The 23,960-nt window shown below is 38.1% G+C and overlaps 1 protein-coding gene across 8 annotated transcripts in view; it reads left to right on the plus strand.

Moving 5' to 3' along the window:
* NDUFAF6 (NADH:ubiquinone oxidoreductase complex assembly factor 6) overlaps window positions 1-23,960 on the plus strand; it is a 37,468-nt gene that overhangs the window by 13,334 nt on the left and 174 nt on the right. For 6 of the 8 annotated variants that reach the window (XM_053558931.1, XM_053558935.1, XM_053558938.1 and 3 more), the window contains 5 exons: window positions 1,810-1,866; window positions 11,883-11,985; window positions 13,062-13,195; window positions 14,731-14,832; window positions 19,414-19,470. In XM_053558931.1, the coding sequence (XP_053414906.1) occupies window positions 1,810-1,866; window positions 11,883-11,985; window positions 13,062-13,195; window positions 14,731-14,832; window positions 19,414-19,470 (453 nt within the window). Of the gene's footprint in view, window positions 1-1,809; window positions 1,867-11,882; window positions 11,986-13,061; window positions 13,196-14,730; window positions 14,833-19,413; window positions 19,471-23,108; window positions 23,179-23,960 lie in introns of all 8 variants that reach the window. The other 2 variants (XM_053558933.1, XM_053558932.1) reach the window with 2 other exon arrangements.

Here is a 23,960-nt window from a genome sequence, read left to right on the forward strand (position 1 = left end):
GAACACCTCTAATCCTTGACTCGGAGTCATGTTGTGAATGTTTATTCATTTGTGCACATTCACTCCCATGTGTCCTCTCCCCTTCTCCCCCTACCCTTTCTCTGTCCATATTGTATATATTCATATTTATAATTTTTTTCTGACTCATTTATAAGTTAAATATGTTATGAACCTATCCTAAAAATGTCAGTGAATATTTTAGAAGAATAGGTATATTCTCTTGGATAACAGAACAAGTATTGATTATAGTAAATTTAACTTTTGTACCCTACTTTTATCAAATTTTGCAATCATTTTCCAATTTTGTCAGATGACCTAATAATGTCTGCTGTAGTATTTTTCCTCTCCAGTATAGGATCCTATCTTGGGCCAGGTATTTAATGGTCATATCTCTTTAGTTTGTTTTAATACGGAACATTTCCATAGCTTTTCTTTGTCTTTCATGACATTGACCTTTCTGAAGACTATACCTCCCCACTTTTATTTTTATAGAACACTCATTTTGGATTTGTTTGACATTTTCTCCTGATTCAGGTTATGGGTTAATTTTGATAACCCAGTCAAGATTTTGCCTGGTTTTCCACTGTAAAGTTATAATTTGCCTTGCAATTAATTATCTCCCATCCTTCTTTTGGGAGATACTTTACAACTATACACATATCCTGCTCCTCATCAAAATTTCTCCCTAAACTTAGCTGCCATGATGGTTCTTATGTGATTCAGTCTTTAGTGTTATGGTTGCAAGATGATAACTTCTCAGTTTAGCATTTTTCTGTAAGAACGAGTTCTCCCTCCCCTGTATTTATTTACTTGCTTGTTAATTATTAGTGTGGACTTAAGAATTTCCTGTTTTTTTCTAATAGTTTATTTTTATTTATTTTTTAGTAACTAGCACAGAATTTTATTTAATTTTTATTTGTTTTTATGAGACACAGGCTCTCACTCTGTCACCCAGACTGAGAACCTTGGCACTGTCATAGCTCACTGTAACCTTGAACTTCTGGGCTCAAGGGATCTTCCCACCTCAGCCTCCCAAAGTACTGGGTTACAGGCATAAGCCACCATGCCTGGCCTCCTAATAGTTTATAATTCGTTCATGTACATAATTATTTTGCTGTTCAAATTGTCCCTGATCTGAGCAGTGAGATCTCCTTCAAACTGGCTCCTATGTCCTGTGACATGCCTTCATTACTTTTTGGAGCACTTTCTTATTTTCTGTTACAGTAAGATTCAAGGATCATCTTGGACTTTCTTCCTCCTCTGAGGTCTGTGGAGCCTGATTCCTTTGGGAGGAGTGATAGTAGAGACCAGGGTCTGGGCACTAGGTGTGTTCTTTCCTACTGGAGTGACTTTGCTAAGACAGTTTATTTTGCAGATTATTTTTGTTGGAGCTTTACTTTTTTCATTTTCAGAGAAGTAGTTGTTTTTGCTAAATAGGATCTTTATTTTGTGGAAAATGTTTTGTGTGTACTAAATGAGCATAGAAGTCAAGGTGTGTCACATAATAGAGAAGCTTAGTATTCTTATTTTTTTGAAAGTAGAATCATTAAATTACTAACAGTGTGGGGGAAAAAAGACAGGTTAGTGAAAAAGTATTAGAAATATTGTTTTTACTTGGAAATAGTTTGAAATATTTCCTAGGGGCATTTTCTTTTCCCTGATTGTTCTTTAACACAGTTGTCTGTCTGGTGATGGGTTATTATAAATGTTTCCTGACCTAGTTTTGTATTTGGTTTGTTTATGTTATTCAGATCTACAGAAGTCATTTCTAATACTTCCTGAAAACTTATAACACTTTTGTTTTTCTAGGCTGTCAAAAGACATAATCTAACTAAAAGATGGCTTATGAAGATCATTGATGAAAGAGTAAGTTGAAGTTCAAGGCTTTTTTTCCCCCTATTTAATCCTTAAGTATCTTTATTTTAACATGTGTATTAATATTTTGGAGGAAGGAAGCTTTCAAAGAACTGTGCCATTTTATCCATACTTTATTCTGCATGCCACCCACCTCAGCCTCCTGCAACGCTCACCTTGAGAGACAGGCAAAGATGGGCACCTGGGCAGATGTGTGTGTGTGCAATCCACATCCAACCATTTTGGGTTTTTTCAAATGGAAATTTTCATTTTTTATACAAAAGTAGAGAGAATACTATAATATGCTTTCATGTATTTATCACTTATCTTTAATAGTTATCAGTATATGTCCAGTGTTGTTTCATCTGTAGTCTACCAACTCCTCTCACTAATCCCCACTGGATAATTTGAAAGTAAACCCTAGGCATCTTATCATTTGATTTACAAATGCATATGTATTTTAAGAAGATAAAGATTTTTTAAAGACATAACTACAATGTGATTATCATGCCTTAAAAACTTAGTAATAATCCATAAATACCATCAAATACTCAACTAGTCATAGCTGCCTTTGTGGACACCTCAGTACTTGGACCTGCGTGCCGGTTCCGATGAATGGACTGCTGTACTAAGCTCTCAGAACTGAGTTCCGCATCCACCCTAGCCTTGTGAATTACTCTGTGATCTTTATTTCTTTCTTTTTTTTTTTTTTTTTTGAGACAGAGCCTCAAGCTATCGCCCTGGGTAGAGTGCTGTGGCATCACAGCTCATAGCAACCTCCAACTCCTACCTCCACCTCTTAAGTAGCTGGGACTACAGGCGCCCACCACAACACCTGGCTATTTTTTGGTTGCAGCCATCGGGCCTGGGCTGGATTCAAACCCGCCAGCTCAGGTGTATGTGGCTGGCGCCTTAGCCACTTGAGCCACAGGTGCCGAGCCACTCTGTGATCTTTCTGATGCATTGTTGTGTCAGTGTCCTCCTTGACTGATATTTATCACATACGTATTATCATGAAAATATAAGTTTACTCAGTTTATTTAGGTACAGTCTATAAATAACCATAGGCTATAGTAATAATTATAAGCAAAACAGATTGACAATGACTTTAGCATTGAAAACAAAATTGCTGGCTGGGCATAGTGGCTCACACCTGTAATCCTGGCACTCTGGGAGGCCCTTGAGGGATCCCTTGAGCTCAGGACTTTGAGACCAGCTTGAGCAAGAAAAATAGAAAAATTAGCGAAGCATTGTGGTGGGGACCTTTAGTCCTAGTACTTGGGAGGCTGAGGCAGGAGGATTGCTTGAACTCAGGAGTTTGAGGTTGCTGTGAGCTAGGCTGACACCACTGCAGTCTAGCCTGGGGCAACATAGTGAGACTCTGTTTCAAAAAGAAAAAAAAATTGTTCAGTAGTCCTATAGAATAAATTAGCACTAAGAAAACCTATTTTTCTGGTGACTTCTTTTCTATTTTTATGAGCTAAAGAAAAGTAGAGAACTTGAGACAGATACTTTTTTTATTTAATGAAATAAATGAAATTTATTTATTTTATTTCCTTTGACATTTGAAAGGAATCTATTTAGAAGTAAAGTACTGGACTCAAACATTGACCTCTAGATTCAATGCAATTCTTACCAAAGAATTCTTACCAAAAATTCTTACCAAAATTCAAGGTTCCTTTTTGGCAGAAATTAACAAATTGACCCTAAAATTCATATAGAATTTTATGCAAGAGACCCTGAGTAGGCAAAACAATTTTGACAGAGAACAAAATTGGAAAACTTGCATTTAGACATAGATCAGTGGGACAGACATGAGAATCTAAATATAATATAAACTCATAAATTTATAGTCAGTTGAGTGACAAGAGTGTCAGGGTAATTCAATGGCAAAAGAATAGTGTTTTGAATGAATGGTGCTGGGACAACTGGATACCCACATGCAAAAGGATGAATTTGAATTTTGAACCTTACCTCACATTGCATATAAAAATTAACTCAACCTGGATTGAAGACCTATATAGAAGAGCTAAAATGGTAAAACTCTGAGAAGAAAACATAAGCATAAATCTTTGTGACTTTAGGCAATAATTCTTAGCTATGATGCCAGAAGCACAATCAAGAAAAGAAAAAATAGATAAATTGGACTTCATCAAAATTTAAAGCTTCAATAAAGTGAAAACCCACAGAATGAGAGAAAATATTTTGCTAGTTATATATCTGATAGGAGAGTAGTCTCTTAAATATATAAGGAACTCTTACAACTCAGCAATAAAGATGATTTGAGCAGACATTTTTCCAGGGAAGACATTCAAATGAACAATAAGCATCTGAAAAGATATTCAACATCTTTTTATTTGGGAAATGCAAATAAAAACAAAATACCATATCATACCCTTAGGGTATCTATAATAAAAAAGATGAACAAGCATTGGTGAAAATGTGGAGGAATTGAAACCCTTCATACTGGTGGGAATATAAGATGGTGCTGCTTTGGAAAAATAGTTTTGCAATTCTTTGAAAAGTTAAGTGTAAAGTTTGCCATAGATCCAGCAGTTCCATCCAAAGGCTTATCCAGGGGTCCTCAAACTATGGCCCATGGGCCACATGAGGTGGTGTGATTGTATTTGTTCCCGTTTTGTTTTTTTACTTCAAAATAAGATATGTGCGTGTGCATAAGAATTTATTCACAGTTTTTTTTTTTTTAAACTATAGTCCCGCCCTCCAAAGGTCTGAGGGACTGTGAACTGGTCCCCTGTTTAAAAAGTTTGAGGACCCCTGGTTTATACTAACCAAGTGAAATGAAAACATATGTCCATACACTGCATGTATACAAATGTTCATAGCAACATTATTCTTAATAGCCCCAAAGCGGAAAGAACTCATAATTTGTGAATGAGTGGTTAAATAGAACATGTTGTATCTATACACTGGTGTATTATTAATAATATTTAATTGTTCAATTAAAAAGAAGGAAATACTAGTAGATGTTCCAACATGGATGAACCTTGAAAACATTAGGCTAAAAGAAAGAAGCAAGACATAAGAAGCTATATACCATATTACTCCATTTTTAGGAAATGTCCAGAATAGACAAATCCATGAAGATAGTAGATTAGTGGTTTGCCAGGGCTGAGAGGAGCTGAAAATGGACTTGATGGATATGGAGTTTCTTTTGGGGATGATGAAGATATTCTGGAATTAAATAGTGGTGATAGTTGCACAACTTTGTGGATATATCAAAACTCAAAACCACTGAACTGTGTTCTTTAAAAGGACCTATTTTCTGGTATGTGAATTATGTCTCAAAAAATATAAAGGATGTATTTTTTCGTGGAATCATTGCTGGTGTCATTTTCTCCTGATTTAAAAAAAAAAGTCTTTGGAAATGTATTATTATCAAAGTGGCCAAATGTTCTTGCTCTAAGATACACAGTTTTCTGTTTCTTGAATGTATTTAGGTAATCACCCCTTTTTCTTTTATTAAGCAGGATTACTCTTGGGGGGTGGCCTGGTTATGATTTCTTTTTATTTTCTGGCCTGGTTATGATTTCTTTATTTTCCTCATTAAGAGCATGACTTCAAGGGTCACAATATGTGGGTTTGAATCCCAACCCTCCCATTTATTAATCATGACATTGGACATGTTACTTAATGTGTTCATGCCTTAATTTCTTCATTTTTGAAGTGAGAATGTATTGATCCCTTATCTTTTGGTGTAGGTTGTTAGAGTTAAGAAGATAATGCCTCTGGTGCTTAAGTAAGAGCTCAGTGAAGTCAGTATGCTTCAGGCTTTAGAAAGAATTTAAAATTAAGCCTACCTTATGCCCTTGGTGATTTGTGCATTGAGGTTATTATTTTGAGGTATTATTTTGAGGGAAATTTATAGGTATTGAGTGTGTAGAACTTTTAAGATTTTAATGCGATTTTAATCTTATTTCATTGTATATTAAATGATATATACTATTTTTATTCTTTATTATTCAGTTCTTTAGGACAAAAAAATAATACTTTTATAAAATATTGGCAGTTCAACAAACTTTTTTTTTTTTCACGGATTCCCATTTTCTTTCTTTCTTTTTTTTTTTTTTATTTTTATTGTTGGGGATTCATTGAGGGTACAATAAGCCAGGTTACACTGGTTGCATTTGTAAAGTCCCTCTTGCAATCATGTCTTGCCCCCAGAAGGTGTGGCACACACCAAGGCCCCACCCCCCTCCCTCCTTCCCTCTCTCTGCTTTTCCTCCCCCCCCATGACCTTAATTGTCATTAATTGTCCTCATATCAAAATTGAGTACATAGGATTCATGCTTCTCCATTCTTGTGATGCTTTACTAAGAATAAGGTCTTCCACTTCCATCCAGGTTAATATGAAGTATATAAAGTCTCCATTTTATTTTATTTTTTTTTTGTAGAGACAGAGTCTCACTTTATGGCCCTTGGCAGAGTGCCCTGGCATCACACAGCTCACAGCAACCTCCAACTCCCGGGCTTAAGCGATTCTCTTGCCTCAGCCTCCCGAGTAGCTGGGACTACAGGTGCCCGCCACAACGCCCGGCTATTTTTTGGTTGCAGTTCGGCCGGGCTGGGTTTGAACTCGCCACCCTCGGTATATGGGGTTGGCGCCTTACCGACTGAGCCACAGGCGCCGCCCAAAGTCTCCATTTTTAATACTGAATAGTATTCCATGGTATACATATACCAAAGCTTGTTAATCCATTCCTGAGTTGGTGGGCATTTAGGCTGTTCCCACATTTTGGCGATTATAAATTGAGCTGCAATAAACAGTCTAGTACAAGTGTCCTTATGATAAAAGGATTTTTTTCCTTCTGGGTAGGTGCCCAGTAATGGGATTGCAGGATCAAATGGGAAGTCTAGCTTGAGTTCTTTAAGGTTTCTCCATACTTCCTTCCAGAAAGGTTGTACTAGCTTGTAGTCCCACCAGCAGTGTAAAAGTGTTCCCTTCTCGCCACATCCACGCCAGCATCTGCAGTTTTGAGATTTTGTGATGTGGGCCATTCTTGCTGGGGTTAGATGGTATCTCAGGGTGGTTTTGATTTGCATTTCTCTAATAGATAGGGATGATGAACATTTTTTCATATGTTTGTTAGCCATTCATCTGTCTTCTTTAGAGAAAGTTCTATTTATGTCTCTTGCCCATTGATGCAATGGATTGTTAGCTTTTTTCATGTGGATTAATTTGAGTTCTCTATAGATCCTCGTTATCAAGCTTTTGTCTGATTGAAAATATGCAGATATCCTTTCCCATTGTGTAGGTTGTCTCTTTGCTTTGGTTGTTGTCTCCTTGGCTGTACAGAAGCTTTTCAGTTTAATGAAGTCCCATTTGTTTATTTTTGTTGTTGTTGCAATTGCCATGGCAGTCTTCTTCATGAAGTCTTTCCCCAGGCCAGTATCTTCCAGTGTTTTTCCTATGCTTTCTTTGAGGATTTTTATTGTTTCATGCCTTAAATTTAAGTCCTTTATCCATCTTGAATCAATTTTTGTGAGTGGGGAAAGGTGTGGGTCCAGTTTCAGTCTTTTACATGTAGACATCCCATTCTCCCAACACCATTTATTGAATAGGGAGTCTTTCCCCCAAGGTATGTTCTTGTTTGGCTTATCGAAGATTAGGTGGTTGTAAGATGTTAGTTTCATTTCTTGGTTTTCTATTTGATTCCAAGTGTCTATGTCTCTATTTTTTTGCCAGTACCATGCTGTCTTAACCACTATGGCTTTGTAGTACAGACTAGAATCTGGTATGCTGATGCCCTCAGCTTTATTTTTATTACTAAGAACTGCCTTAGCTATACGGGTTTTTTTTTTTTTTTGGTAGAGACAGAGTCTCGCTGTACTACCCTCAGGTAGAGTGCCATGACATCACACGGCTCACAGCAACCTCTAACTCTTCGGCTTATGTGATTCTCTTGCTCAGCCTCCCAAGCAGCTGGGACTACAGGCGCCCACCACAACGCCCGGCTGTTTTTTTGGTTGCAGTTTGGCCAGGGCTGGGTTTGAACCCGCCACCCTTGGCATATGGGGCCAGCGCCCTACTCACTAAGCCACAGGCGCCGCCCACTATACGGGTTTTTTTCTGGTTCCATACAAAACGCAGAATCATTTTTTCCAAGTCTTGAAAGTATGATGTTGGTATTTTGATACGAATGACATTGAATAGGTAGATTGCTTTGGGAAGTATAGACATTTTAACAATGTTGATTCTGCCCATCCATGAGCATGGTGTGTTCTTCCATTTGTTAAAATCCTCTGCTATTTCCTTTCTGAGGATTTCATAATTTTCTTTATAGAGGTCCTTCACCTCCTTCGTTAGGTATATTCCTAGGTATTTCATTTTCTTTGAAACTGTGGTGAAGGGAGTTGTGTCCTTAATTAGTTTCTCATCTTGACTGTTATTGGTGTATACAAAGGCTACTGACTTGTGGACATTGATTTTATATCCTGAAACATTACTGTATTTTTTGATGACTTCTAGGAGTCTTGTGGTTGAGTCTTTGGGGTTCTCTAAGTATAAGATCATGTCATCAGCAAAGAGGGAGAGTTTGACCTCCTCTACTCCCATTTGGATTCTCTTTATTTCCTTGTCTTGCCTAATTGTATTGGCTAGCACTTCCAGCACTATGTTGAATAGTAAAGGTGACAGAGGACAACCTTGTCTGGTTCCAGTTCTAAGAGGAAAAGCTTTCAGTTTTACTCCATTTAGTAAAATATTAGCTGTGGATTTGTCATAGATAGCTTCAGTCAGTTTTAGAAATTTGCCACCTATGCCTATACTCTTCAGTGTTCTAATTAGAAAAGGATGCTGGATTTATCAGATGCTTTTTCTGCATCTATTGAGAGGATCACATGATCTTTATTTTTGCCTCTGTTAATATGGTGGATAACATTTATGGACTTGCGTATGTTAAACCAGCCTTGCATCCCTGGGATGAAACCTACTTGATCATGATGTATGACTTTTTTGATGATAAGCTGTAATCTATTGGCTAGGATTTTGTTGAGAATTTTTGCATCTATATTCATGAGTGAGATTGGTCTGAAATTCTCCTTTTTGTTTGGGTCTTTTCCTGGTTTTGGTATCAGGGTGATGTTTGCTTCATAGAATGTGTTGGGGAAGATTCCTTCTTCCTCGATTTTTTGGAATAATTTCTGCAAACAGGAATAAGCTCTTCCTTGAAGATTTGATAGAATTCTGGTGTGAAGCCATCTGGACCAGGGCATTTTTTGGTTGGAAGATTTTTTTATTGTTTCCTTAATATCAGTGCTTGAAATTGGTCTGTACAGGAGCTCTGTTTCTTCCTGGCTAAGTCTAGGGAGAGGGTGTGATTCCAAATATTGATCCATTTCCTTCACATTGTCAAATTTCTGGGCATAGAGTTTCTGGTAGTATTCAGAGATGATCTCTTGTATCTCTGTGGGATCAGTTGTTATTTCCCCTTTATCATTTCTGATTGAGGTTACTAGAGATTTTATTTTTCTATTTCCCGTTAGTCTGGCCAATGGTTTATCTATTTTATTTATTTTTTCAAAAAACCAACTCCTTGTTTCATTAATTTTCTGAATGATTCTTTTGTTTTCAATTTCATTGATCTCTGATTTGATTTTGGAGATTTCTTTTCTTCTACTGACATTAGGCTTAGATTGTTCTTCTTTTTCCAATTGCATAAGATGGTTTGTGAGTTTGTTAATGCGCTCTCTTTCTGTTTTTTGAATGTAGGCATCTAAAGCGATAAATTTTCCTCTCAAAACTGCTTTTGCAGTATCCCACAGGTTTTAGTAGCTTGTGTCTTCATTGTTGTTATGCTCAAGGAGGTTAATGATTTCCTGTTTTATTTCTTCCTGCACCCATCTGTTACTCAACAGAAGATTGTTTAGTTTCCGTGTCTTTGTGTGGGGTTGAACGTTTTTGTTAGAGTTGAGTTCCACCCTTAGTGCCTTATGGTCTGAGAAGATACAATGTAAAATTTCAATTCTTTTGATTCTGTTGATATTTGTTTTGTGTCCCAGGATATGATCAATTTTGGAGAATGTTCCATGGGGTGATGAGAAAAATGTGTATTCTTTATCTTTGGGATGGAGTGTTCTATATGTGTCTATCAAGCACAGTTGTTCTAGGGTCTTATTTAAATCTCTTATATCTTTGTTTAATTTCTGTTTAGAGGATCTGTCCAGCTCTGTAAGAGGAGTGTTAAAGTCCCCTGTTATTATGGTATTATAGGATATCATATTGCTCAGACTGAATAAGGTCTGTTTCAAGAATCTGGGAGCATTTAAATTGGGTGCATAAATATTTAGAATTGAAACGTCTTCTTGTTGTGTTTTTCCCTTGACCAATATAAAGTGACCATCTTTGTCTTTTTTGACTTTAGTTGCTTTAAATCCACATGTATCTGAAAATGAGATCGCAACTCCTCTTTTCTTCTGAATTCCGTTTGCCTGAAAAGCTGTCTTCCAACCCTTGACTTGGAGCTTTAATTTGTCTTTTGAAGCCAGGTGTGTTTCTTGCAGACAGCAAATGGATGGCTTGTGTCTTTTAATCCAGTCAGCCAATCTGTGTCTCTTCAGTGGGGAATTCAAGCCATGAACATTTATTGAGATAATTGATAAGTGTGGTAGTATTCTATTCATCTTATTTTGTGAGAGTCCATTCCTTAGTTTTATCTTTTGCATCAGTGTGGAGGTTTGGTTCTGTCCTTTAATTTCTGAGTTTTTACTTTGCTGCTGATCCATTGTGATGGTCAGTGTGTAGAATAGGTTGAAGTATTTCCTGTAGAGCTGGTCTTGTGGCGAATTTCCTCAATGTTTGTATATCCGTAAATGATTTGATTTCTCCGTCAATTTTAAAGCTTAGCTTAGCAGGGTATAGAATTCTGGGCTGGAAATTGTTCTGTTTAAGTAGATTAAAAGTAGATGACCATTGTTTTCTTGCTTGGAAAGTTTCATTAGAGAAGTCTGCAGTCACTCTGATGGATTTTCCCCTGTAGGTCAACTGGCGCTTACTTCTGGCAGCTTGCAGAATCTTTTCTTTTGTCTTGACTTTGGACAGGTTCATCAGAGTGTGTCTTGGAGAAGCTCGGTTAGAGTTGAGGCGACCTGGGGTCCGATTATCCCTCTGAAAGCAGTGTGTCAGAATCTTTGGTGATATTTGGGAAATTTTCTTTTATAATATTCTCTAGTATGGCTTCCATTCCTCTGGGGCATTCTTCTTCCCCTTCTGGGATTCCTATAACTCGTATGTTGGAACGCTTCATAAAGTCCCATAATTCTGACAGTGAACGTTCTGCTTTCTCTCTCTTCTTTTTTGCCTCTTTTACTATCTGAGTTATCTCAAGGACTTTGTCTTCTACCTCTGAAATTCTTTCTTCTGCATGGTCTAACCTATTGCTGATACTTTCCATTGCATCTTTAAGTGCCCTAATTGACTGTTTCAGTTCCTTCAGCTCTGCTATATCCTTTCTATATTCTTCATATCGTTTTTCTCTTATTTGATTCTGTTTTTGGATTTCCTTTTGGTTATTTTCCACTTTATTAGCAGTTTCCTTCATTGTTTCCATCATTTCCTTGATTGTTTTCATCATGTGTATTCTAAATTCCCTTTCTGTCATTCCTAACATTTCTTTATTGGTGGAATCCTCTGCAGTAGCTACCTCATGGTCCGTTGGAGGGGTTCTTGTTCTGGACTGGTTCTACCTGGAGTTTTCTGCTGATTCTTCCTCACGAGTGATTTCTTTTATCTGTTTCCTTGCCCTAATTTCCCTTTCACTTCCTCTTGTTCGTTAAGTTCCCGTGCCTGTGGACAGTTTTCCTGTTTTAGTCCTCCTCTTGGGGTCCAGAAGTCTCTCGCTGACTCCCTGTATCCTCAAAGGGATGATTATAGGCAAATCCCACCTGCCATTGATGCCTGGGGTCTTATCTCCCCAGACTCACGGTGCCCAGATGCAAGGAAGCTGTTACTCGGCCGCCATCTTGCTCTCCACCCAGTTCAACAAACTTTATTTGTGTTTTGACTGTAGGAAAAAAATTTGGATGACAAACCATATCGTAATATCCAGGAACTAGAAAATTATGCTGAAAACACACAGAGCTCTCTTCTTTATTTAATACTAGAAATATTAGGTAAGTTGTTTTTTATTTTCTCTTTTCAAAATAAACTACATTTGAGATTTCACTCTTCGATGTTTTGGCAATCTAAACAGCTGAGCACTGAGGTTTTTCTTTATACTATCTACAAAGAAATGGCTTTTAATTTTTTCTTTTTAACATTTTTTGTTTGTTTTCTTTTGTTTTGTTTTTGAACCAGAAGGGGAATATATGTACATATGCCTGTCCTTGGAGTACAGACTAATCTCAAACTCATACCAGTACCGCAGCTACCTTGTGGGAATGCTGTAATTGATAACTTGGGAATTGCAGAGGGTTTTACTTTTTTCCTGTAGCATCTCCTGCAAGGCCTATAGCTTGACTCTTTCCTGTCAATAATATTTCCCCACGTAAAGAACAAAAGTAAAGGAAATAAAACTACGTTTATAAAACTTCATGATATTTTTTTCATTCTCCTCTCTTTTAAGAAATGGTTCCAGATGGTTCTGTTCCTCCTCTGACTTTGCTGCAAGTTAGTGTGGCCTTATTGTAATGAGGGAATTCTTTGGGGCAAGGATAGTACCATCTCATTTGAGGATGGTAATGTATTTTTATGCCACCCTAAAAGAATAGTACAAGTTGCCATTGAATTTCCCAGACATGTTCTGCCTGCAGCCCCAGGGGCATGTTTGCCATAACCATGAAAGGAAGGAGCAAAGACAGAACATTTGTTAAGCATATACTTAAAATGAGGTCAGATGGAAATTGCACAGAGGAGAAGAAATGGAAGACTTGTAATGTTTTTCCATGATACCCAATTAAAATTCTAAATGTGTTCTTGGTATACTGTAGTCTAAAGAACACTCTTTCATTTAAAAGTTGACCTTTGGACACCTGCTAGTGGTAAATGGTCAACTTGTCTTTGTGCCCATTTCTTCCCTTCTAAATCCTGTTTTTCAGATTCAAAACAGGGCCAACGCCTACATTGACCTGTTTAGGTGATTTCTCTGTGCTGTTTTTTGTTGTTGTTGTTGTTGTTCTGTGCTGTTTTTATTGACTTATTAAGCACTCAAAGAGAATACAGCAGCCCTGTTTAATTTCTGAAATTGTAGGTATAAAGGATCTTCATGCTGATCATGCTGCAAGTCACATTGGAAAGGCACAAGGCATTGTCACTTGCTTAAGAGCAACACCATATCATGGCAGCAGAAGAAAGGTGTTCCTTCCCATGGATATTTGTATGCTGGTAAGGCCGTAATTTGCACTATCTAGTAATTTACCTCAGGAATACAGGAAGGGAAGTTATCTCCTGGTTTGCTTACTCTAGTCAAGTAACTGCTTTGAAAGAAAGGCTAATTGCTTACTACAAATGGTCTTCCTCTTTTTACCCCAGAGTTACTGAGTCAGAATTTTATCTGTCAGTCATCTTATGTCTCTGGATGTGCTATGAGTAAGAAGGTCCAGAGAACCTCATTTGGTGTGGCTTCATGTTGTAGTCTTACTCTCTTCCAAGCAGTTGCAGTAATCATTCCTAGTGCTCACCATTGTTTGTTCTCTATTTTATCTTATTGGAGGAAGTAATCCATTTAAAAAGTCTTACGTTTTTGAGAAATTTTGTATTTTTGAATGAGATTTGTTATTGTCTATTGTTTTATTTATTTATTTATTTATTTATTTTTGAGACAGAATCTCACTCAGTCACCCTGGGTAGGTAGGGTGCTGTGGCATCACAGCTTACAGCAACCTCAAACTCTTGGGCTCAAACACGAGCCTCAACCTCTTGGATAGCTGGGACTACCAGTGCCCACCTCAATGCCCAGCTAGTTTTTCTGTTTTTAGTAGAGACAAGGTTCTCACTCTTGCTCAGGCTGGTCGCAAAGTCCTGAGCTCAAGCGATCTCTCAGAGTGTTAGGAGTATAGGTGTGAGCCGCCATACTTGCCTTATCTCTGATTTTAAACTTTTTGTATATTTGTTTTCTTATTTGTGTATATTTATTAATTACATCCTGCTGCACATTCCAGGTGTGTGTGTGTGTATGTGTCAATATATATATATACATAGTAGACATATACACACATATATGTACCTACACATGTATTTTTAAAGAAAAAATAGTCATTTTATGTGTATTGTACATACTGTTGTATCACCTATTTTCTTGAACTGAGTTAGTTTTAATTGTGCTTTTATTTATTTATTTATTTATTTATTTTCTTTTGAGACAGAGCCTCAAGCTGTTGCCCTGGGTAGAGTGCCGTGGTATCACAACTTCCAACTCCTGGGCATAAGTGATTCTCTTGCCTCAGCCTCCCAAGTAGCTGGGACTACAGGTGCCTGCCACAATGCCTGGCTATTTTTTGGTTGTAGTTGTCATTGTTGTTTGACAGGCCCAGGCTGGATTTGAAACCACCAACTCTGGTGTATGTGGCTGGCACCTTAGCTGCTTGAGCTACAGGCGCCAAGCCCAATTGTGCTTTTAGATTTCTTTCTTTCTTTTTTTTTTTTTTTTTTTTTTGTGACAGAGTCTCACTATGTTGCCCTCAGTAGAGTGCCCTGGTGCCACACAGCTCACAGCAACCTCAAACTCTTGGGCTTAAGTAATTCTCTTGCCTCAGCCTTCCAAACTACAGGTGCCCAGCACAACGCCTGGCTATTTTTTGTTGCAGTTGTCTTTGTTGATTTTAGCTAGTCTGAACTATGCTATGTGGCCGGCACCCTACCCACTGAGCTATAGGAGCTGCCCATGCTTTTGGATTTCTAATGTATATTTTCCCTTACAGCATGGTGTTTCACAAGAGGACTTTCTACGGAGGAAGCAAGATAAAAATGTGAGAAATGTAATATATGACATTGCCAGCCAGGCACACTTGCACTTAAAGCATGTAAGTAGCCTCTTTTTGCCAAGTAATTTAGGTAATTATAATTTTAATTCCTAGAGCACGGTTACAGAATTCCTAACTTGGCAGTCTTTATTCCATTTTTCATTGACTTGCCAGTAGATTTATCTTAAAGACTATTGTAAACTTATTACTTTTAAAAAAATCCCCTGTCTCCCTCATGGCACATGAATCACCCCTTCCTGAGTAAATCAAGCATGAGCGATCTTAGGTGGGCTCCTCTGTACTCTGTCCACTCACTGTTTCTCTGTCTCTCAGAGGACAGGGTGTCTATCTACCTTGCCGAGGCTGTCCTCCTTCTTCTGGGAGCTCATCGTCAGCAGTTCCCAGCTGGTGTTTTCAGTTCATTTCTCTGATAACTTTTGTCTTGTTGTTTGTCACTCCTCTGTGTGTTTTTCTCTCCCAGTTGAACTTTTTAAATAGTGGTCTACATTTGTTGTTAACTCAGAGCCTCAACATCATGGCAGTGCTCATCATGCTATGATTTGGATTCTGCCCTGCCCACTGTTAATAAATAGTCACTAGGGAATAATCTCCTTATTACCAAATTTAGTGGTCATTTAAAATTCGTTCTTGTTAACTCTTCTTCCTTTTTGATACCATAGACCCCTTTTCTTTGAAACTTTCCTTGGCTTCTTTTGATTCTCCCACTTGGCTTGTGAACTTGTTCCTTATTTCTCCTGCTTATCACTTTAGTTTAGTTGTTCTCCAACAGTTAGTTCTTCATCTCTTCTCAAACTTTAACTGGTCTTCTGTTTGGGATTTGACTTGTTGACTATCCCCGTCTTCTCTGAAATTGTCTATCCTTCATCTCCATGGTACTATTCCTTTCTTACTCTCCATGAACCTTTTCTTGATGTCATTGGCTCCTGAAGTCTTAGTGGAAACTGTTTATTTCCTTGATTACCATGATGCTAACTGGTCCTGGTTCTTCTTGAGAACCTTATTTTTTGTTGACCTTTAGTGATTCTAAAGAATTGGTCATTTACCTGTATACCCTAGGGCTTTTGCATTTGTTTTTCTACTTCCTGTCCTCCCTTCTTACAGTCCATGCTTACATGTCATCTTCTTTAAAAAAATCTTTCCTGGCCACCTTATCTAAAATATTAGCCTCCCTTTCCATTGTCCTCGGTCCCCTAAGCCTGCTTAGTACTTTTCACAATCTGACATATTAAAAGTTTGTTTATTGCTCTCCTCTCTATAGAATGTAAATGGTTTTGGTTCCGTGATGTATTCTTCAGGATCTAAAGTTCCCGGTACATTATAGGCACTCAGTGAATATCTGTGAAATATTAAATAAGTAATCAGATTATAAACTCTTTGAGGGCAAAGACTCTAGCTTAAACTTCTTTTGAATTTCCTAAAGAATCTAACACAGGTCTCTCCCTTGAAAGAGGTATAGATCAAGTACATAGAACTTTATTTTATTTATTTTTTATTATTGGAGATTCATTGAGGGTACAAAGAACCAGATTACACTGATTGCATTTATTAGGTAAAGTCTCTCTTATAATTGTGTCCTTCCCCCAAAAGGTGTGTCACACACCATCATCCCCTACGCCCTTCTTCCTTCCCCCTCTCTTTTCTTCCCTTCCCCCAATCCCCTCCCTCCTTCCCTCTCTCTGCTCTTCCTTTCCCCCATCTCCTCCCTCCTTCTCTCTCTCTGCTCTCTCCTTCCCCCACCCCCCACAATGTACTAGGTCATCAACTGTCCTCATATGAGAATTGAGTACGTAGGATTCTTGCTTCTTGTGGTGCTTTACTAAGAATAATGTGTTCCACTTCCACCCAGGTTAATACAAAGGATGTAAAGTCTCCATCTTTTTTAATGGCTGAATAGTATTCCATGGTGTACATATACCACAGCTTAATCCATTCCTGGGTTGGTGGGCATTTAGGCTGTTTCCACATTTTGGCGATTGTAAATTGAGCTGCAATAAACAGTCTAGTGTAAGTGTCCTTATGGTAAAAGGATTTTTTTCCTTCTGTCTGGGTAGATGCCCAGTAATGGGATTGCAGGATGAAACGGGAGGTCTAGCTTGAGTTCTTTGAGGGTTCTTCATACTTCCTTCCAAAAAGGTTTTATTAGTTTGCAGTCCCACTAGCAGTGTAAAAGTGTTCCTTTCTTTCCATATCCATGCCAGCATCTGTAGTTTTGAGATTTTGTGATGTGGGCCATTCTCACTGGAGTTAGATGACATCTCAGGGTGATTTTGATTGGCATTTCTCTAATAATTAGGAACATTGAGCATTTTTCATATGTTCGTTAGCCATTTGTCTGTCTTCTTTAGAGAAGGTTCTATTCATCTCCCTTGCCCATTGATATATGGGATTGTTGGCTTTTTTCATGTGAATTGAGTTCTCTATAGATCCTAGTTATCAAGCTTTGGTCTGATTCAAAATATGCAAATATGCTTTCCCGTTGTCAAGTACATAGAACTTTAGATGAGAAATCACTTAGGACTAGCAGAGTTTTGAGTAAGATCTGAGTGTACTACAGAATCATAGAGGTAGGAAAGCCTTGGCCCTGTGTGGGAACCTGAGTCGTCCACTTGATGGACGTGTAAGGCACCTGAGAAATACACCCTGGAGATTGGTATTGTAAACCTAGGAGAGGGCCAGGAATTAAAATTCTGAATGATTTTGAGCAGCCAGCTCTGAAAACTACTGGCTTATAGGTTATATGTAATACAGTGCTGGAAAAAGGCTTTGGAGTAGTGGATCGAAGAAAGATTGTGGAGCTTTAGAGGCTTTTAAGAGGCAATACAGCATGGTGGCTGAGAGTGCAGACTCTCAGACCAAAAGCCTGACTTTAATCCTAGCTCTGCCATGTGATTGTTTGATCTTGACCTTTCTCTGCCTCAATTTCCTCATCTGTAAAAGAGGATTATGTTAGCACCTAGCTTAAAGGGCTATTTGGATAAATGAGTTGACATATGTAAAGAGTTGATAATGGTGCCTGGCACATAGTAAGTGAAATATCAGTTAGCTTTCATCACCATCATCGTCTACAACATCAGGGAAAGCATTGGTTTTAGTGTTTGAGAGCAGAAAACTGCCTGCAGAGTCTGAGACAAGAATTTGGGAGTCAGCCTAAGAGAGCAATCATTCTAATATGACCACAAAAATAAATGAGTAATTAGTTAAAAAAAAAAAAAAAGAATTTGGGAGTCGGGAGATCAGTTAGGAGACATTTAGGGCAAGGAGAAAGAGTATCTGGCTTAGAGACTATAGATGTTTAGGTATGTGCTTGTATGTACATATATGTTTTCACATGCACACACTTAACTGAAGCAGAACTAATTAGGCTTGATAACTAACTGGATTGGTGGAAAGATCAGGAAGAGAGGAAGTTGAAGGCCATGCAAACAGTTCAAGTATAGATGATGGTGGTGCCATTCAGAGGCTGTAAGTGAAAGAAAACTCACTGGTACGTTTGGTGCTGATCTTCAGACTTTATATTAGCTGCTGGACATAATTGAATTTGAGGGGATTAGAGGACAATTAGGGAGGTGGACTAATGAAGAGTGTAAGATTGTGACTTTCAAAGGAGGGCTAGACTAGAGATAATGTATTTGGGAGTCATCCACATAAAAGGCTTATGATAAGAGTTCTAAGTATGCACGGTATTGCTCAAGGACAATATACATCTAGACAGTAGGACCAGGGGCAGAACCTTGAAGCCCACCTCTATTCATAAGGTAGAAGAAAGAAAAAAATGTTCAAAGAAATTGGAGAACCGAGAATTAGTGTCTCTTGAAAAAAGAAGGGGGCAGAAAATTCCAAGAATTCCAAGAAAGGGTGATATGAAAGTTTTATATGCTACAGAGAGATTAAAGAGAAAAGATGATGATAGTGATTAGTAAATCATGGATGATCTTAGAGCACTTTTAGTAATGGTTGGGGGTTGAAACCAGAGGATGGTGGGTTAAAGAGTGAGTCAGGAAGTAGAGGGTGAGTATCTGCTCTTTCTGGCATAAGGGGCAGTATAAATGAAGGCATGGAGACGAGAGTAGGCTTGGCAGACGTGGGATGGTGGGCGTCAGTCTGAGTGGACCAGATGTTTATATCTCAGAGGGCTAGGGAGTTATGTAGGATAGATGAGACTAGAGTCAAGATATAACACCTAATGAATTCCAAGAGAAATAGTCGAGACTTGATCTACCAGGGAGTTAAAAAAAGTAAAAATGAAATTGTGACATAAGCACATTAGTTTAGCCAGCTGTGTGGGACGAAAGGTCAGGGAACACAGAGGCAGAAAGATCACCAAGAGGGTCTTACATTCATTTAAACAAGAGATAATGTCATTCTAAGCTAAGGCAGTGCTTCGCCATTTTAGCATAAGTATTTCTTCATTCACCCCTCACCACAGAGCTGGAGTCTCCCTGTGTCCTTTAGGTTTAGGAAACTTATCTTAACCTGCAGGAGAAAAGCTGTTTTCTTGCTTTTGAGAGAGGCGTTAGGTGTGGTATTAAACTGCTGGTGTTGTTTTGTGTTCATTTTCAGAGGGAGAGTGTTTATTTGCAGAAATATTTGAAACCAGTTTCCTTATCTCTTCCTTTGCAGGCTAGGTCCTTCCACAAAAGTGTTCCTGTGAAAGCATTTCCTGCTTTTCTTCCGACGGTAAGTGGATTACCAGAGAAGGCTGTGTAATTAGTGAAGCAGATGTGTATGGTCTCTTTTTATGTCTTGTAATGTTCCCAGTGCAGTTCTTTGGTTTGGAGCCCTTGTTTTTGTTTCCCTCCCTTATGGTGGGTTTCATTAGTTACATGAACTTTTGGTGATGATCATTTCTGTTTCCCAGAGGCACTTGAGCTGAGTTGTTAGCCCTGAGTCTGCAGCCAGACTGCATTGGTTTGAATCTGTTTTGCCTCTTACTAGCCATGGGACCTTACGTTCCTTAACCTTCAAGTTTACTTGTAGGCAAAATGGGAATAATAAGAGAAACTACTTCATAGGATTGTTAGGCTGTTTATAGCTACATAAGTATTACCATTCTATTAAGTTTTTCTCCATAGTGACCTGACCATATGGTACCACTGCTTCCTGAACAGTAGTTCACAGACCAGAGCTGATCTGGCTACATCAGAAAAAATAAAATTTTTTAAAATATAGATTCCTGGAGTCTTCTTACTAAGATGTGTGGGATTGAGGAGGAGGCCAGTTCCCAGGAGAATTTTTGATTTTAAAAAGTTTCCCCAGTTGACTCTGATGGTATCCAGGTTTTGAGAACTGTTTAAATATATAGAGAAATGGTAATCACTATCAATTACTTAGTATGTATTATGGGACAGGCCCTGTACTAGGTCATTCCATACATTTTCTTAGTCTTTCTAGGAATAAATCTAAATATGGCCATTTCATTTTATATGTAGAAACTAAGCTTCAAAGATTTGTAATCTTTGAAAATTGTAAACTTGGGTGCTTTCTATAATACCAAACATATCTTCTACCTTTTACCCCTAAAATATATTTAAAAATTTATTTCAGTCCTTTCACATCTTCTATCCTGATTTTCACATTTGTATGTTTGAAATAATTTTGTTTCTTTATTGGGTTTGCTTATTATAGAAGTAATACATTAATATTTTAAATGTTCACATAATGTAAGAGAAAGCAGAAGAAATTAGAACCCTCACAATTTTGTTCTATCCTGAAGTGAAGTCTGCTCATCTTTCTGGACCTAGTATGAACATGTAATCATTTATGTATTTTTGCATATGACAATACTTATCGTTCTATATCACCTTTTTTAATGGCTATTCATTTGGTGGATGTACTATCAGCTGTTTAAAATACTAACTAAGCTCCATAAAGGCTAAGGACTTTGTTTTATTCCTTTCTGTGATAAAGTTTGTTCTCAACCCTGGCTGCCCACTGGAATCACTTGGGGAGCTTTAAAAAAAAATCAAAACAGGGCGGCGCCTGTGCCTCAAAGGTGTAGGGTGTTAGTCCCATATGCCGGAGGTGGTGGGTTCAAACCCAGCCCTGGCCAAAAACCACAAATAAATAAATAAATAAAAATAAAAAGCCTTAAAAAAAAAAAAAAGAATCTTTAAAAAAAAAAAAAAATCAAAACAATGCTTGGGCCCCTTTCCAGACCAACTAATTAATAATATCTAAGAAGCTGGAACCAGGCATTGACACATTTTTAAAGCTTCTTTAGTAATTGTGAAATGCAGCTAGGATCCACCCAGTGGTTCTCAACATGTGATCTCTGGATCAGCAACAGTCACCCCACCTGGGAACTTGTTAGACATGCACATCTTGGTGGCGGCGCCTGTAGCTCAGTAGGTAGAGTGCCAGCCACATACACCAAGGCCGGTGGATTTGAACCCTGCCCGGGCCAGCTAAAACAACAATGACAACTGCAACAAAAAAATAGCCAGGTGTTGTGGCGGGCGCCTGTGTTCCCAGCTACTTCGGAGGCTGAGGCAAGAGAATCACTTAAGCTCAAGAGTTTGAGGTTGCTGTGAGCTGTGACGCCAAGACACTCCACCAAGGGCGACATAGTGAGACTCTGTCTCAAAAAAAAAAGAAAAAAGAAAAGAATAAAAAAGAAATTTACATCTTGGGATCTGCTGTAGACCTACTAAGTCAGAAACCCTGGGGCTGGGGCCAGCTCTCAGTTCTGTCCTGTGCCAAGAGAAATTAGAGGGATAACATGGCAGTCCCTGAGGGACTGTGCTACACCCTCATTTTAGCTTGGGCAGGGCCTCTTCTTATTTGTTTTATGTAGAGAGCATCTATTAATTACTTTGTTCAAATAAAAGATTTGCAGTTTAAAAACTGTTTGAAAGTGACTATTTATGCAAAGTATATTCTCCATAGATGGGGTTTTAAGAATACATATTCAGAAATTATAATACCTTTGAGAATTTCACAACAAATTCATTACCTTGAACTTATTTACCATTAGCTAGACTTTGTTTTGAACCACATCTTAATGGGTTAATAGCCAGAAGAGCTCTAATTTTGAGGGCATGTTTCATCTGGCTTTTTCTCCTAAATGTCAAGCAATACATTTTCATAATAAAGACATGGACAATGTACAAAGAGTATAAGAAGAAAAAAATCCTCTATAATTCCAGCCCCCAGAGATAATCACTATCATTGTATTCTTTTTGAAAATGATTTTTTTCTGTATGATTGAAATCACACTTTATATGTTAGTGTCCTGTTTATCAAGCAGGGTTCTGCTTATATTTTCTAGAACATATAACACACTCTTAATGTATCTGAGATTTGTGTAAATATTGCATCTAGCTGCAGTACATTTACTTCACCATAGTATAATATTTCATTGTATAAACAATTTACCATTTTTTGTCAAAGAATTTCTGGATTATTTCCAAGTCAAGTTTTTTTTGGAGACACAGTTTCACTAAGTTGCCCTTGGTAGAGTGCCCTGGCGTCCCAGCTCACAGCAACTGCAAACTCTTGGGCTTAAGTGATTCTCTTGCCTCAGCCTCCCAAGCGTTTGGGACTATAGGCGCCTGCCACAACACGTGGCTATTTTTTGTTGCAGTTGTCCTTGTTGTTTGGCTGGCCTGGGCTGTGTTCGAAGCCGCCATCCTTGGTGTATGTGGCTGGTGTCGTAACCACTGTGTTACAGGCGCTGAGCCCTAAAGTTTTTTGCCAATATGAAAATAAGGCAGCTAGCTGTGCACATTCATGTACTTATCTCCTGTTGTGTATATATGTACATTTAGGGTCTTTAAAAATAGATAATGAATTTTCTTGGATATACATGTATGTGTCAAAATGTATAGGAGAAAGGCTGGAAGAAAACACGATACTTTTTGCACATAATCCCTGTGTTGGATCACTTGGGTTTGGTGCTGTGGAACTCCAGAGGGCGCTGTGCACATGCACTGGGAAGGAAGTGGTGCCTCTTTGAACTGTGGAGTATGAAACTAAAGGCCTTAAAATAAAATAAAAATGTACAAATAATAAAGATAACAAAAAAAGCCAAAAATCAAAAGTACTGTACATCTTTGTTTTCTATCCTGTCACTATCTTGGTGAAAACTTGGTCAAGCTTTATGTGGCAGGGCAAGGATGGGTTGCCATTTATAGAGACGTGGTTGCAAATTGTATGTTCTAAGAAGAACATGGCGACCCCTTCAATTTTTTCACAAAATAAAGTAATTTTTTGAAAAGACAACTTGAGCTGCCTCTTGTGGCACATTGCATTTGGGGGTAGGGGTGTAAAGGATGTTTGATTTTCCCTGATTGAAACCTCCTTTTTGTGTTCTACAGAATCTGGTGATAACACCAGGCAAACATAATCTTTTCTATCTTGACTGGAGCATTATACAATAGAACTTCTGTAAGTTGTACAGAATCTGGTGATAACACCAAACATAATCTCTCTAATCTTTTCTATCTTGACCAGAGCATTATACAATAGAACTTCTGTAAGTTGATCACTGAAGGGACCATAACAAACTGATCAACATATGTAGGTCAACATAAGGAACTAGGCCTTCTGTACTCAAACGTACATGTGATGTGTGTCTGGTCTATGGAAACTAGGTCAATTTGGTTGGGTGCAGTGGCTCATGCCTGTAATCCTAGCACTCTGGGAGGCCAAGGTGGGTGGATTGCTTGAGGTCAGGAGTTCAAAACCAGCCTGAACCAGAGCAAGGTCCCCTATCTCTACTAAAAATAGAAAAACTAGCTGGGCGTCATGGTGGGTATCTATGTATAGTTCCAGCTACTTGGGAGGGGATAACTTGAGCCTAAAAGTTTGAGGTTTCTATTAGCTAAGATGCCATGGCACTCCAGTCTGGGACAACTGAGTGAGACTCTGTCTCAAAAAGAGAAAAAAAAATTAGACCAACTTGAGGTGGTCAACATAGGGAGGTGACTAACTGTGGAGGTTCTACTGTATTTTAGGGGAAGAAGAGGCCTGATATTTCTAGGACTCAACTCTGTGATATTGTTTTACTAGCCTAATAGAAACTTCTTAGGAAATGTCTTTATTTTCTCTCTTACTTTAAAAATTCTCATTTAAATTCTTATTATGTAGAAGACCATTTCAAAGAAACTAAAATAGCCTTAATGCTTGTAATTTGTCTTTAGTTTCCTCTAGATACTTGATCATTTTAT

Source organism: Nycticebus coucang, chromosome 13, assembly GCF_027406575.1.
Source record: "Nycticebus coucang isolate mNycCou1 chromosome 13, mNycCou1.pri, whole genome shotgun sequence".
NCBI classification, from domain to species: domain Eukaryota; kingdom Metazoa; phylum Chordata; class Mammalia; order Primates; family Lorisidae; genus Nycticebus; species Nycticebus coucang.